Source organism: Tursiops truncatus, chromosome 3 (genome assembly GCF_011762595.2).
Source record: "Tursiops truncatus isolate mTurTru1 chromosome 3, mTurTru1.mat.Y, whole genome shotgun sequence".
Classification (NCBI taxonomy): domain Eukaryota; kingdom Metazoa; phylum Chordata; class Mammalia; order Artiodactyla; family Delphinidae; genus Tursiops; species Tursiops truncatus.
Window position 1 is genome coordinate 143,339,629 of NC_047036.1, and position 16,691 is coordinate 143,356,319.

The 16,691-nt window shown below is 42.6% G+C and overlaps 1 protein-coding gene across 7 annotated transcripts in view; it reads left to right on the forward strand.

Moving 5' to 3' along the window:
• LOC101336875 (teneurin-2) overlaps window positions 1–16,691 on the forward strand; it is a 465,743-nt gene that overhangs the window by 243,024 nt on the left and 206,028 nt on the right. For all 7 annotated transcript variants that reach the window (XM_073802777.1, XM_073802778.1, XM_073802779.1 and 4 more), the window contains one exon: window positions 3,785–3,990. In XM_073802777.1, the coding sequence (XP_073658878.1) occupies window positions 3,785–3,990 (206 nt within the window). The remainder of the gene's footprint in view (window positions 1–3,784; window positions 3,991–16,691) is intronic.

The following is a 16,691-nucleotide window of genomic DNA, read 5'->3' on the forward strand; positions in this document are numbered from 1 at the left end:
GCTAACACATATGTATGGAATCTAGGGAAAAAAAGGGTTCTGAAGAACCTAGGGGCAGGACAGGAATAAAGATGCAGATGTAGAGAATGGACCTGAGGACACAGGGAGTGGGAAGGGTAAGCCGGGAAGAAGTGAGAGAGTGGCATGGACATATATATACTACCAAATGTAAAATAGCTAGTGGGAAGCAGCCTCATAGCACAGGGAGATCAGCTCGGTGCTTTGTGACCACCTAGAGGGGTGGGATAGGGAGGGTGGGAGGGAGACGCAAGAGGGAGGGGATGTGGGGATATATGTATACATATAGCTGACTCACTTTGTTATACAGCAAAAACTAACACACCATTGTAAAGCAATTATACTCCAATGAAGATGGTAAAAAAAAAAAAGCCAGACATTTTCCCTTATCGTTTTTCATTCTTTTATTTAATTCAGTGTAACTAGCATATATTTTGCTATTATTATATGCTAGGGACCGTCTTTGTGTACTTCCATTTGTTACTCTCAGCCTATGAGATAGTTACTATTATTGTTCCCATTTTAACAAAAAGAGAATGAAGACCCAGAGAGGTTAAGCAAATTGCTGGTGGTCACACAACAAGGAAGAACCAGAGCCAGGATTTGAACCCAGTTGTCTGGCTACAAAACGTATATACAGCACCCAGGTGCACTGCCTCCTTTGGTGGATGGAACATGAGGGGTGGGGCATCTGAAACCCTGGTGGGGGAGTGTGACTACTGAGAAGTCAGCCTGTACTCATTGGCGGGAGCAGCTAATTACTGACTTAAGTGTCCTGAAGTTGGGGTCTACTGAAAGAAGGGGGACCCCACTACTATAAGAACCAAACCCAGACTTCCCTGGTGGTGGCAGTGGTTAAGAATCCGCCTGCCAATGCAGGGGACACGGGTTTGAGCCCTGGTCCGGGAAGATCCCACATGCCGCGGAGCAACTAAGCCCGTGTGCCACAACTACCGAGTCTGCACTCTAGAGCCCGCGAGGCACACCTGCTGAGCCCGTGAGCCACAACTACTGAAGCCCGTGTGCCTAGAGCCCGTGCTCCACAACAAGAGAAGCCACTGCAATAAGAAGCCCGCACACCGCAACGAAGAGTAGCCCCCACTCGCCACAACTAGAGAAAGCCCGCGTGCAGCAGCAAAGACCCAACGCAGCTAAAAATAAATAAATTTATTAAAAAAAAAAAAAAGAATCAACCCCCTGAGGCTCCTTGTCAGAATTTCTCCAGCGCAGCCGCTCCCTGGAAGCCTCTTCGCCACCTCTGGCGTCCTCATTTGGTTTGACATTATCAAAATCCGTTTAAGTTTCAACAGCAGATTAGTGGGCTCGTGGGTGCCGATTCCCTGCTACTTTTTCATAGCCTGTCATTAACCCAGCAACCCCTGAAAGCCCAACAGACACGAAAGAAAGCTCATTTTATTAAGTTTAAAGATGAGTGATTTCTTTAGAATTCTTTTTTATTTTTAGTGCATTTCTTTAACTTGTTGCTACACTGTGATTGCTGGGGTTACATTTGGTCTCTATCAGAGACTCCTAAACTATTCTTCCCCAGGGTTGGTTTTTTTTTTTTCCTACAGCTCTTCCTTACTGCATCCTTTTTATTGTATCCTTTCCTCCAAAGGCCTTAATTTGGCGAGGAGAGGAGCCCTTCCAAAGCAGCATTTTTAAGTACAAATTCGTTTTTAATTTATAATAATCAGAGCTTCTGATCAACTGGTGATAACAAGTGGTTCCCCCTAGATACGTCATTATGTCAGCAAAATAAACAATACGCTTTTGAGGCTTAGAGCCTTACCGATAATAATAATCATGATAGCTAATTTTTATTTAGTGCTTACTTTGTGCCAAAAATTAGTCGAAGAGCTTTGCATGGGTTCACTCATTAAATCCTCCTAACAATGCTATGAAATAAATAATAATAGTGTCCCAATTATACAAGGGAGGGAACTGAGGCACAGAGAATGGATACACTTTACCAAGTATCAAAGCTGGCGTTTGAACCAAGGCAGTCTCAGCCCAGTTTCTGCTCTTACATGCTATGCAGTATTCCTCCCCTACAGGAAAGTACTTCCTATCTGATAGGCAACATAAAAATGTTTGAGGAGCAAACCATCTAAAGAGCTGACCCACGAAGGATTACTAGTTTCTTTTCTTCCTAACAATGTTTTGTGATGGAAGCTTCCAAACTCCTTCCAAACAGGAGCCTGTTCCCTATTCTAGAGGTCGAGGGTTTCTTCTTAAGGTCCAAAGCAGAGTGTCTTCTACTTTATTTTAAGCCCCTGTTTACTTCGTATTTGACCCACTATTGAACTAAATACGGGGAAAAAAATAACTTTACACCCTCAAGTCATTCTGTGGTTTTTCTTTTATAATTTAGATATGGAAAACCTTTAGGGATCCAAGAATGTCACCTCTCCATTTTCCGGAATGAGAAACCGGCACCAAGCATTTATGAGTATTGTCTTAATGCAGTGGCCGGGTGGTAACAGAGCCAGGTCAGCTAAGTCAGAATGCCTCACTCACCTTTCATGCCAGTCTTCTGCAACCTTATGATCTCTCTTGACCATCCACACCTTTCGCAATGGATTGTGGCCAAATACAGATGAATATATTCAGAAGAGTGCGTCCATTACAGAATGCAGGAGGGAGCTGGCTTCCCATCCTTTGCCCATGAGACTGAAGAAGTTTTAGATCCACAAGGCCGCCAAAGTGATCAATGAAAAAGTGAAAAGACCCTCAAAACCAAAATGTCTTCAGTTCTTTCTGGATTTGGTTTCAACTGGTTTAGAAGTTCTCAAGACGATAGGAGATTGTGGTTTTATATTTCCTTTCGAGTTCAGAATCCATTTGAAGGAATCACACGTGACCTATGTAAAACTAGCTTCCATCAAGGTTTTGTTCCCATTTTAGAGAGGATGATAATGAGGCCCTGAGAGATCAGTTAACTTTTCTTGGGCAACTTCTAGTAACTCCCAGCTTTTTCTTCGTTCTGTGTTCATAAAGGAAACCACCCTCCGAAGTGTAGGAGACCCTGGCTAGTTCGTTGTTATTAAGAAACCCTCTTTTAAAATAGGAATTTCTGGAACTCCTATTATTAAAGTTCTGAAGGTTGCCGAGTATGGGCAACCAGTGGTTCCTATATAAGTGATTTCAAATAATGCAACAGAGATGCACCAGTGTCACCGTGAGAGGGGTGTGGTTTCCACACGGTACTTAAGTCCCTCCTCTTAAGCGAGGAAGGGGTGACACCCAATGTTGGGTCAGCCTTAGAGCAAGTCAGCATTTTCTGTTGAGTTATTTTATTTATTTTGGACTGATGTTTGTTCACTGCTGGCTCTTTTTTTATTAATTTATGAGAATGTCAGAGTATATTGGACTTGTTTGTGGCAGGAAAGAATAATTAACAGCTGCAAGAATTAAATCTGGTGCCAAATTAATATCACTCTCCCCTTTCCTACTGATCATTTTACATCCCAGTCACATTTGGAGTTTACATGTACTTATCAGACTCCAGCTCTTATGATAGTTGATCAGTAAAGAGTAATCTCAAGTTTAGCAAGCACTGTGCCAATATTTCAGATGCCCTGGGGTATGAGTTTCTAGGATTCTTATTTAAAACCTAGATATTTTAAGTTGTGACCTAAAGAGAAATTTGCCATGGGTTTCACCATCATATATTTTTTAAATACTGGCATATAATCAAACAGAAATGTAGAGCCAACTAATGTGTACACATGTCATGGACTTGGTGTCAATTCCTATCTTCCAGTGCCCTGGTTCTTGAAGAACAGCAGCATAGACAGTGGCGAAGCGGAAGTTGGTCGGCGGGTGACCCAAGAAGTCCCACCTGGCGTGTTTTGGAGATCACAGATTCACATCAGTCAACCCCAGTTCTTAAAGTTCAATATCTCCCTCGGGAAGGATGCTCTCTTCGGTGTTTACATAAGAAGAGGACTTCCACCGTCTCATGCCCAGGTAGGAACATGCTTGATATAGCCATGAGTTTAAAAAAAAAAAAAAAAAACACCACTTCACACCCACTAGGATGGTTATAACTAAAGGATGGACAATAACAGTTGGAACCCTCCTGTATGCTTTGTGGGAATGTACAACGGAGGGCCACTGTGGAAGAGAATTCAATGGTTCTTCCAAAAGTTAAACAAAGAATTACAGTATGATCCAGCAGCTCCACTAATAGGTGTATTCCTACAGAGAATTGAAAACTTTATTTCTCATTTAACAATATGCACAAATGTTCATAGCAGTGTTTATTCATAATAGCCCCGAAGTGGAAACAACCCAAATGTCCATCAACTAATGAATGGAGAAACAAAATGTGATCTATCCCTACCATGGGATAGTATTCAAACATAAAAGGGAATGAACTATTTTTTTAAAAAAAAGGGAATGAAATATTGTTACATGCTACAACATGGATGAATCTTGAAAATGTTATGCTAAATGAAAGAAGCCAGATACAGAAGGCTACATACCGTTTGATTCCATTTGTATTGTCTGGAATAGGCAAATCCTTAGAGACAAAAAGGAGATTAGTGATTGCCAGGGGAGAGGGAGGAAAGAATCGGGACTGACTGCTAATACCTTTGGGGTTTCTTTTCGGGGTGATGCAAATGCTCTGAAATTAGATAGCGGTGATGGTTGCACAACATAGTGAATATACTAAAAACTACCAAACTGTAAAGTGGTTAAATTTATGTTACGGGAACGATTTCTCAGAAAAAGAAAATGGTTACCTCCCCACCTGATGACGTCACCTTTGCCAGACCTTTGCTCATCCTTGGGTACTTTTTGTTGAAGGGGTCTAGTTATTTGTTAAAACATCACTAGGAGACATCCCACTGTGTTTGAAAAGAGTGACGTAACATTAACCAAAATTCAGCAACCATTTCTCTGTGGCTTCCCTGTGCTTCCCTGTACTAAGTGCCTTGGGAAGTGCTTGACACTGCGTAAGTGAGATTATTCCCAGCGTTGGGAATGACAAGATTAGATTAGATTATGGATTTCATTGTTTTTCTTCTCACCCCTCCTTTCATTTTTCCTGGTAGAGATTTTCTTATACATCCCACTTGGGATAAATTCACCCTCATCTAGTTTGGTTTTCTTTTCCAGTAAGAATTGTATATCCTAAGGAAAACCAAGCAGTGTTTTCCCGCCTCATTTGCTTTCAAATCCAGCAAGTAGGTAAAGAAGTACATTAGGAAAATACAGCAGTGGAGGGAAAAACACCCTTAACCACCCATTATATCCAGTCAAAGCTGACCTTTTTAAACATGTGTTGGGAAGGTATTCATCCAGAAAATTCAACTGGAAGAATTTAAAGCTTTAAACCCCTTGGCAAATGCAAAGCAGTCAGGCCACCATTTCTTTGTCCTTAGCTCACAGCAGACATTGCTAATCGATGACTGCACTTTTTCCTCACTAAACTCAGTGCACAGATACCTCCAAGAGAACCCTAAAGGCAGCCACCACCAATTGACTGGTGTTGGCTCTCAAGATGAAATGTATTTGCAGTCCCATCTTTACAGCCTGAAACGATCGATATAAGGGACTAAAAGGACTACTTCTTTTTTGAGCAGGGAGAGCTGTGTAGGTTTATATTAACATACACAGCCCATGCTATAGGGATCAATGTGTAAAGTGGTAATCAATAAGTCCTCCATCCATCCATCCAGAAAAATATTTATTGGTCTAAGCACTGATTATCTAGAGATGAGTTAACGTAGCCCATGACCAAGCAGGACTCTTGTTACAAAAATCACATCTGTCCTTTAAAGAGATTCTCATCAAGAGAAAGAGAAGGATTCAGCTAAGAGGAGTCCCTGAGGCATTTCTGTAACTTCTGGCCAGGTGCAGGGTGCAGGTGCAGGGTGCTGGTCTGGGAAGTTATGCAAATTGTTAGGGGGTCTCCCTGACCTTCAGGCTCCACTCTTTCTACTGTAGCATAATGAAAGATTGACAGCAGTGAAATCTACTTGTTGGCATTATTTGAGTAAGTAGGAACATGCCTCTGGGCACAGCTGAGCATAACTTCCCTATCAGCCCCTTGGATGCCAGGAGCTTTGAGGCTGGGGCGGGGGGGAACCTCTCCCTTTTGACATTGTTCTGAAGCACTGCTATCCCCCTTCACTTGCATGCTCTGAGCAGAATCATGGAAGGGCCAGCGATCATGGCAAGTCAAGTAGGTAAGCCTCTGAAACTGAGTGATAGTGGACAGCAGGCAGAAACGTACTCTTCCCAGGTTCCCCGCTGTTCTGACATTCAGGACTCAAACCCTCAATGACAATGTCTCTCCTTCTTTTGTGGCTACACCACGCTGTCCATCTCCTGCTAAGCCGGTGATTGTTCTAGTGATCGGCCTCTCAAAATAGCTGCACTCCGGGGACAGCCCCTTCCCATTTCATGGGAAGGGAAATGAATAGGTGTGCACAGAGGGTTGCCGTCCAGCTCCCAATTTGGGAGTTTAGCATGCGTCGGAGGGTCCGGTAAGCAAGACAAGGTGCAGATGCTTAGAATGCACAAGACAGGTACAATACAGGGGCGCTTCTTAAAAAGAGAAAGCGAGGAGAAGGCGACTCCCCACGCATTCTCACGATCATTCGCTATCATAACGTGCCTTCGTGTCCATTTGATGAGCTACGTTTCCTGGAGGAGATGGAGCTTAGCCCCTCGCAGTGATAGGTGACTAACTCACGTCTCAAACCATTATAGAATTTTTCATTTCTATTGGTATATCCTATCAAGGAACATACGTTCTATGGGGATTGGCAGGCTAGCCAAGGTGACTCATTTGAGCTGAAAAGAGAGAAAGAGGAAGAAGTGGGGAGGGGGAGGAATATGAAATTCTCTCGGCTGCATTGCATGAATGGCTGTGCTTAAATTTTATTGAGTATCATGCTCTGACCAAGTGCCTACAAGATTTGGTATCCTTGTCCAAGGATATTAAATACAGGGGAGAATCCTTTCTTACCTGTTTAAATTTCCCAAAGAATCAGAGTCTGTCCCAGTTGACTTTTTGAACGTGGCTTTCTACAGCGATACAATACAGAGGTAGCATGGCATAGGGGAGAAGGTCCTGGAATTAGAAAACTGAGGATGGAGTCCCTGCTACGTGCTAACCAGGTGTCCTCGGACATGCGCCTTAACCTCTCTTAGCCTCAGTTTCCCTGTCTACCTGTGTTCCCTGCCTCACAGTGTTGCTATAATTACACTACCCCTACCACAACAAAGGGAGGATGGGAAAACACTCTGCAAACAGAAGCACAATATAAAGATATGGTACACTAGTGTTTCACTGTACTTAGAAATCCTGCGTGGCCCTAGTCAATACTGTCTGTCGATAAGCAATGATGTAAATATAGGTTTTTAAAATAAAATTAATTTTCTCGTTTTTTTCTTCTTATCAAAGGACAAATTGTTTTCATTACAGAAAAATTTTAAAAGCACAGAAAAACAAAAGGAAGTAAAAACACCCGTAATTGGAAGCAGTCCCCTTTTGCTGAATAGTTATGTAGTGTTTTTGCTATAGTAAAAGGTTATCAGTGGCACGGGCTTCCCTGGTGGCGCAGTGGTTGAGAGTCCACCTGCCGATGCAGGGGGCACAGGTTCGTGCCCCGGTCCGGGAAGATCCCACATGCCACAGAGCGGCTGGGCCCTTGAGCCATGGCCGCTGAGCCTGCGCGTCCGGAGCCTGTGCTCCGCAACGGGAGAGGCCACAGCAGTGAGAGGCCCGCGTACCGCAAAAAAAAAAAAAAAAAAAGATATCAGTGGCAGTATAAAAAAAAACTCAGCATCTAAGTGGCTTAAAGCAACAGAGGCTATTTCTTGTTTATATCAGTGGTTCTCAACACAGGGCAATTCTTCCCTACCCCAGAGGCATTCTTCAGTGTCTGGAAATATTTTTGGTTGTCACCCTGGGGAGAGGTTGCTCCTGGCAGGCAGTGGCAGGTGGGCTGCTGCTAAACGCGCACAGGAGAACTCTCCACAGCAAGGAGTTATCCAACCCCAAATGGCAAACATGTGGAGGTTGGGAACATCCTACTTCACGTGTTCACTTTGGGTGATACTGGGCTTTGCTCAGTGTCAGTCTCATTCAAGGGCACGGACCTGTGGAATTTCCACTGTCAGGAACATAACTAGTACCCTATCGCAAAGGAAGGAGAAGATGGTGAGTTATGCACCAATCCCGAAAGACTTCGGCTTGGAAATGTCACGTATCATTTAAGCCCTTCTCATATGGACCAAAGCAAGTCAGATCCTAACTTCCATGGAGCTGGAATTACAGTCCTCTGAGGTTCCTGGGTAGAGGGGCACCAGATATCCCAATGAAAGGCCCTTATGCCTTACGATAAAATATTGGGAGACCTGTCCTCATGGCTAGTCTTTGTGTACACCCTTAGTTCTTTTCCTGAAAGTAACCCTTACGGATTTTATACTAATTGCCAAATTTTCCTTCTGAAAGTTTATACCAATTACCCTCCCTACTCTCCTGCCCACCAGCGGCAGTAAGTGCCCGTATTATTTACTTGAACTCTTGCATAAACTGGATATCATTGTTTAATCCTTGTCTGTTAGAAAGGTAGCTATCCCATTGTCTTTTTTTTTTTTTTTTTGCGGTACATGGGCCTCTCGCTGTTGTGGCCTCTCCCGTTGTGGAGCACGGGCTCCAGACGCGCAGGCTCAGTGGCCATGGCTCAAGGGCCCAGCCGCTCCGCGGCATGTGGGATCTTCCCAGACCGGGGCACCAACCCATGTCCCCTGCATCGGCAGGTGGACTCTCAACCACTGCGCCACCAGTGAAGCCCCCATTGTCTTTTTTTTTTTGCGTTACGCGGGCCTCTCGCTGTTGTGGCCTCTCCCGTTGCGGGGCACAGGCTCCGGACGCGCAGGCTCAGCGGCCATGGCTCACGGGCCCAGCCGCTCCGCGGCATGTGGGATCTTCCCGGACCGGGGCACCAACCCGTGTCTCCTGCATTGGCAGGCGGACTCTCAACCACTGCGCCACCAGGGAAGCCCCCCATTGTCTTTTAAATGCAGCATTTTGGTGCCCTGCATTCCATTTTTTTAAGACCTAGACAAAAAAGAAAAACAAAAGTTGATCTAAGCCATTGTCAACCTACCAACTCAAATTCTCATGGGGCTGGTGTATGTAAGGTAGCCTAGTCCATCCTGCCGAGTATTTGGAATCCTACAAACTGTGTCAGGTTTGCTTGAGCCCAGTTCTAGAAGGGAAACAGGTGAGACTTAAAGATCGTCATCATCATCATCATCTGACCTGGATGCAGTGCTAGGGATCAAAGGAACTCTCAGAAGCTGTTGATGCAAGTGAGCATCTGGGTGGTTAAGGCAGGGAGCAGGTTTACTTGACAGTTCATCACGGATTGCTACTGATATGTCAAGCCAAGTAAAATCCTGCGTGAGAACAAGTCAATAATCGGCAAATTAGGTACATGATTAACCGAACCAACAAGATGCAGTTAACGCTGGGGAGGTCTGCTGGGACTTCACCTTCTCCCCAATCCTGTTTAGCGAGTATTAAAAACGCCTATTTCATCACTCAGACTGATGGAGCCATGAGCCCAGTCACTTCCAGAGGCAACTTGAACGTGTGGGGTGGGCTTACAGCTCCAGCTGTAAGGGTTGATTAGAGGCAGGTAGTAGGGATTAAATGACGCTAAGATGGAAGCAGACACTGTCAACCCCAGTGCTTTACTCTGAGGTGTGTCTGTGGGATGGGAAGCAAAACTATCCGCACATTCATTGAACGATAGAAGGGAACGATTTAAGAGACCACAAATTGCCCCATGATCATACCAAAAAAATGCAAATATGGCAGATCGAGCATGTGCAGACCAAGATCAAATGAGCCGAGCAAACATTCCTATTGTCCTCTTCAGCAGAATTCCCCTAAATGACATTTTTTCAAAGCAGATTTATAAATAGCGATGGGTGGGGTTAGCTGTTCGCCAGCTCGGTTTATCCCTTTCCAATTCAGAGCCTTGTTTGAAAATGAATTCCCTCTTTCCTTGTCCCCTTCTCTCTTGCCCAAGCAAGTCAGCTGCACACAGTTTCCATTAGAGGTGGAAGTAACTGGATCCGTGGGTCAGTGGGACGCCCACGTGTTCTGAGCAGCCTGCTTCTGTCACTATGCCCCTGTCCAGTGCCCATGATCCAGGCAGACAGGCTCTCCTTGGACTTCTGTCTTCCTGCAGAGCTGTGTTCTGGGATCTTAGTGGGGAGAGAATACCAGGGTTTGGGGCTGTCAGCTTGCATAGCCCACCACATAGCATTTTAATTTCATTTTGAAGGAAGGCATATTTTTACCGGCATGTTTTTCAGACCCTTCCTTTGCAAAAGAGCTTGAGGTATGGAGAAAGAGTTTGTGAAACCAAGAGAACCTTGGTTTCTTCTGTATTGGACTAAAAGTGCTTTTGGAAAGGTCTTTCTCAGGGCACCCCTTGTGATTATATGGTGGCCTCCTGATAGGAATGGAAACTGCCAATTAAATCAGTGGGTACCCTCCTGGGCAGTCACCAAGCAGGAAAAATCTCAGCAGATGCTTGAGTTTTACAAGGGGCCTTGTACTGAGGGACATGCACGGGGAGGGCACGTTGAATGTTTTCAAAAAAGTCAATTATTGAGAACATGGAACTCGGGGAGAAAGATAGAAACAGAGAAAGCAGGGATGAGTAAAAGGGGCAGCGCCAAACCGCATATTTTGACTGAGCAGAGTCTCAGAGGTGCTGTAAGTCAAGAGTTTCAAATTTTCCAGACAAAGACCTTAATCTTCAAGTGAAATCTTCTGTAGAACCCCATATATAAAACAAATCAATGTGACAGTTTTATTAGTATAAGCATGGTTTATAATTCAAATCCATATTTACTATTGTAATGTTTTGATCTCTGTAAATGTATGTTTGTATGTGTGTGTGTATATATATATGTTTATATGTGTGTACGTTAATAATCATGTATACAGATGGAGACAGAGACACAGAGAGAGAAACTAAACTCATGAGGTTAGTCACCCGTAGGAATAGGTGAGGAGAACAGGACTGAGAATTAGGTTTAAAAGGTACTTGTTCAAAGGGCTTCCCTGGTGGCACAGTGGTTGAGAGTCCGCCTGCCGATACAGGGGACACGGGTTCGTGCCCCGGTCTGGGAGGGTCCCACGTGCCGTGGAGAGGCTGGGCCCGTGAGCCATGGCCGCTGAGCCTGCGCGTCCGGAGCCTGTGCTCCGCAAGGGGAGAGGCCACAACAGTGAGACACCCGTGTACCACAAAAGAAAAAAAAAGGTACTTGTTCAGCAGGGCGGTGGGATGTGTGGTGAAGGTGGGATGAAGTGGGAGATTGGGATTGACATACATACACTAATATGTATAGAATAGATAACTAATAAGAACCTACTGTATAAAAAATAAAATAAAATAAAATTTCCTGAAGGATCATCTGCCTGCCACACCCTAGAATGAAAAGTAAATTCTGTGTATTTTGCCTCCTGTCAAAAAAAAAAAGTACTTGTTTTTATCCATAATAAAACATTAAAGGTAAGGCAAGCCCTTCCCCATCTCTAAGACACATGCCTGCTCACACACGTACAAAGACTGAAAATAAATATGACACAATGCTAACATTTATTCATTTGAGTGGTTGAAATATGGGTGATTTGTCACCATATTCTTTATACTTTTCTTAATTTTAGTAATCTCTCTGTCTTTAAGAAAAGTAGGTCTGTGACAAGCTTGAGTCTATTTTGAGTAAAACAAGCATTAAGAGGTTATAGATGATGACTCTAATCTTATAGCACTCTCAGGATTCAATTTATTTATGTACTTTGTTTTGTCTGCACAGCTTTGAGAAAAATCACAGTGAATATATATAAGCAGTTGCAAAGAGCAACTGTATTTTCTTTCATCATTTCCCTTACAGGCTCTGGCTGGTCTTCAATTAAATTGATCCACAAGCTTGAAGGAGGAGAGATAGAAAATAATCGTTTCAAGGTTAAATCACTTAAAATATCTACTCACATCCCTTGCCTTAGATACAGAAGTAGAGAGGTTGCACCCCAAACTTAAAATAAGCTGTGAAACTCTTTATTAAAAAAAAAAAAAACACCATTCTGGAACATGCTACATGTTCTTTTTTTTTAATTGAAGTATAGTCGTGCACAATATTATATGTTACAGGTTACAACATAGTGATTCACAATTTTTAAAGGTTCTACTCTCTTTATAGTTATTAGAAAATATTGGCTATATTCCCCACATTGTACAATATATCCTTGTAGCTTATTTTATACCTAATAGTTTGTGCCTCTTACTCGCCTACCCCTATATTTCCCCTCCCCTCTTCCCTCTCCCCACTGGTGACTCCCAGTTTGTTCTCTGTATCTGTGAGTCCGCTTCTTTTTGTTATAGTCACTAGTTTGTTATATTTTTTAGGTTCCACATATAAGTGGTATCATACATTATTTGTCTTTCTCTGTCTGACTTACTTCATTTAGCATAATGCCCTCCAAGTCCATCCATGTAGCTGCACATGTCAAAATTTCATTCTTTTATATGGCTGAGTAGTATTCCATTGTATATATACACCACATCTTCTTTATCCATTCATCTGTTGATGGACACTTAGGTTGCTTCTATATCTTGGCTATTGTAAATAGTGCTACTGGGAACATTGGGGTGCAGTTACATGTTCATTTGAAACTGCATTCCTGGTTTAACATCCTGACGTGAACTTGAACCTCTGCTCTGCCTGGCATTTGCTTGCAGGATCCACCAGCGCAGTTGCTTATACAACCTTATCTGAGCAGACACACATCAGGTGGATTCAGAGAAAGCCCAGTGCAGATCTTGAAGTTTTCTAATAAACAGCAGAGTAACAGAAGTTCAGATCTGTGTTCAGAGATATTTAGAAAAGATTTATTCCAAGATCTTCACAAAAATTAACAGCTTTTAAAATGTTCATTGAAGCCCCCCTCAGTACAGATGTTTGTAGGGAAGCCAAAGATGTTAGAAGACAAAAATTACTATCAGTCATCTGATCTCTTATAAAAATGTTCTCCACTCAGAGATCCCTCCCCATTTAACACTAGTTATAATAATAATAGTCAGCATTATTTGAGGGCTCCAATGTGCCAAGGACTGTTTCACATGAATTATTTTCTCTTCACAACAACCCTGTGAGGTAGGCACCATTAGGAGCAGCCCCATTTTACAGACGAAAGAACTGAGGCAGAGCTTAGGGTCACAAAGCTGGTATGCACTGAACACAGCAGACTGGCACCTCCTTTTTCTCCTCTCTGCCGGCAGTCATTTCCAGGAACATCCTGCAGTACAATGTTAACACGAATGCTGACAGAGTAAAATTACAACTCAAGCCCAAGACGAGAATTTCATTAAGTCAACAAAAGTGATGCTGGAGATCTGCCTGTAAGCGCCCAGGGAAGCCTTGGTAAATGCAGATCGGGCTGAGGTAGCACAGTTAAATACTGTGGCAGAGAGAAGTGACAAGGAAGGTGACACGATCAGCGCTTCCAAGAGGGCGGTTCTAATATCGTAAAGAGAGGTCCTGGAAAATTTGATGGAGACCTCCAGTATGTTTACATTGGATTGTGTTGCACCAGTCACGCTACAGGGATGCTGCATTGTTCTCGAGTATTTCATCAACTCTGAGATACACACGATGCTCATCTTTTGACATCTCTGAAAACAGGATGCATTTTGCAGTCAGTGAAGTGGAGGGACAATGAAATGTTTGGTGTCGCATGTTTGTGTACGTAGGAAAGCTCAGTGTTCATTCTAAAAATTAGAGCGTAGTTGCAAGTATAACCTGAATATTCCTAGATATCAGATAAAAAATACTTTCATAATTACAGTTTTACTTTTCAAGGTAAATTCCGAATCAGTCAATGTTAAGAGCATCCATTTTAAGTGGCCTTTTATTAATTCCAAATCTCCTCAGATAACTAGATCCTACTGTATATGTCAAGTCAGGGAGGGTATTTAAATATAATTTTTTAAACATATAAATACACAAAAATAAAGTTTAAATAAACATTCTGTGGAATGCCTATGCAGCTGTTCCAGACACAGACAAGCATGGGCGTAAGGGTGTGGACCAGTCCAGACTGCCTGATCTTGAATTTTAACCTCCAGTATTTCCAAGCTGTGTGACCTTGGGCAAGTCCCTCAGCCTCTCTGTGCCCTGATTACTTCATCTATAAGATGGAGATAATAATATTATACATTCATAGCATTGTTGTTAGATGTAAACGAGGTAATCTTTATAAAGCACTTACAACTGGACTGGCACAAAGAAATGGTATAAGCTATCATCATGTTTTTCAAAGCATCCGTAATGCAAACCCCACAAGCTCCCAAACAAACAAAACAAAACAAATTCCAACTGTTTTATTAAAAGATAACTTTTATTTGTGGTTTTCTCATTATAAGAAGAATATATGCCAATGATAGGAAAAATAGAAAACATTAACATTTTTAGTATATTTTCTGTTCACATGCATTAATCATTTTTACAAATATAGGATCATACCATACATACGCTTTTTACTCTGATTCTTTGCATAATGATAAGTAGGGAACAACTTTCTAAATTTGAATATTCTTCCATAAACTCATTTTAAATGCCTCAAAAATAACTCATTCTATAGATTAAAAATTTTTTAACATCTTTATTGGAGTATAATTGCTTTACAATGTTGTGTTAGTTTCTGCTGTATAACAAAGTGAATCAGCTATACGTATACATATATCCCATATCCCCTCCCTCTTGCGTCTCCCTATCCCACCCCTCTAGGTGGTCACTAAGCACGAAGCTGGTCTCCCTGTGCTATGAGGCTGCTTCCCACTAGCTATCTATTTTACATTTGGTAGTGTATATATGTCCATGCCACTCTCACTTCGTCCCAGCTTACCCTTCCCTCTCCCCGTGTCCTCAAGTCCATTCTCTACGTCTGCATCTTTATTCCTGCCCTGCCCCTAGGTTCATCAGAATCATTTTTTCTTTTTTTCTTTTTTAGATTCTATACATATGTGTTAGCATACAGTATCTGTTTTTCTCTTTCTGACTTACTTCACTCTGTATGACAGACTCTAGGTCCATCCACCTCACTACAAATAAATTTCGTTTCTTTTTATGGCTGAGTAATATTCCATTGTATATATGTGCCACATCTTCTTTATCCATTCATCTGTCAGTGGACACTTAGGTTGCTTCCATGTCCTGGCTATTGTAAATAGAGCTGCAATGAACATTGTGGTACATGACTCTTTTTGAATTATGGTTTTCTCTGGGTATATGCCCAACAGTGGGATTGCTGGGTCATATGGTAGTTCTATTTTTAGTTTTTTAAGGAATCTCCTCCATGCTGTTCTCCACAGTGGCTGTATCAACTTACATTCCCACCAACAATGCAAGAGGGTTCCCTTTTCTCCACACCCTCTCCAGCATTTATCGTTTGTAGATTTTCTGATGATGGCCATTCTGACCAGTGTGAGGTGATACCTCATTGTAGTTTTGGTTTGCATTTCTCTAATGATTAGTGATGTTGAGCATCCTTTCATGTGTTTGTTGGCAATCTGTATATCTTCTTTGGAGAAATGTCTATTTAGATCTTCTGCCCATTTTTGGATTGGGTTGTTTGTTTTTGTATGGAAACACAAAAGACCCCAAATAGCCAAAGCAATCTTGAGAAAGAAAAACGGAGCTGGAGGAATCAGGCTCCCTGACTTCAGACTAGACTACAAAGCTATTGACAAAGGATTAATCTCCGAAATATACAAGCACCTCATGCAGCTCAATATTTATTTAGCTTTTAATAATTTCCTTATGATGAATTCTTAAGAGTAGAATTGCTAGCATAAAGGAGTTACAATATGTCACACTTATGTAACAATAACAACAGCCATAAGAATAGCTGGTATTGATCTGGTGCTTACTGTGAGCTGGGCTGGACTCACAGTGACCCTCAGAGGTAGGAAATTTTACTGTCCACATCTTAGGGATTAGAGAGCAGAGACTCAGAGAGTTGAAGTAACTTGCCCAGGGTCACAGTGCAGCCTGGTGAAAGGTTTAGGCCCAGCTTTGAGAGAAGCCACCAGTGCCCATGATTCTGTTCCGCTTTTGTGCTCGGGAAGGCATTTTGTGACTAGACACGTTCCCAGTTTACTCCCTCTCCTCAGTGATTTATTTTCACAAGCAGCCCACATAAGACCCTCCTGTTGATCTGAGGAGGGCACGGGGCCAAATGTGACATTGTTGGTAAACCACTGTCTAAAGACAATTAAATGGGAATGTGCAGTAAATAAGAAATCACATCAGAAAGGCACTGAGAGGTAAAAACTTCCATTCTTCTGACCTCGTGGTAGAGCTTTGGCACATCTTGGAATAGCCTTGAGATGTTCATCACTTTTGCTGAACTTGACCCATACACTGTGGCTGACTAGGTCTTCAGAGCAGTCCCTTCCACCCTTCTCCTGGGTTGGATCAAGAGGCAGCATGATGAGGGCATAGCCTTGTGGGAAGACGAAATATGAAATCAGTCCATTCATGTGCTCAACAAATATTCACTGAATGTCAGTACTGGGGATGCAGAGATGAAAGGCATTTAAAAAGATAGGGACCTGACGAGTTAA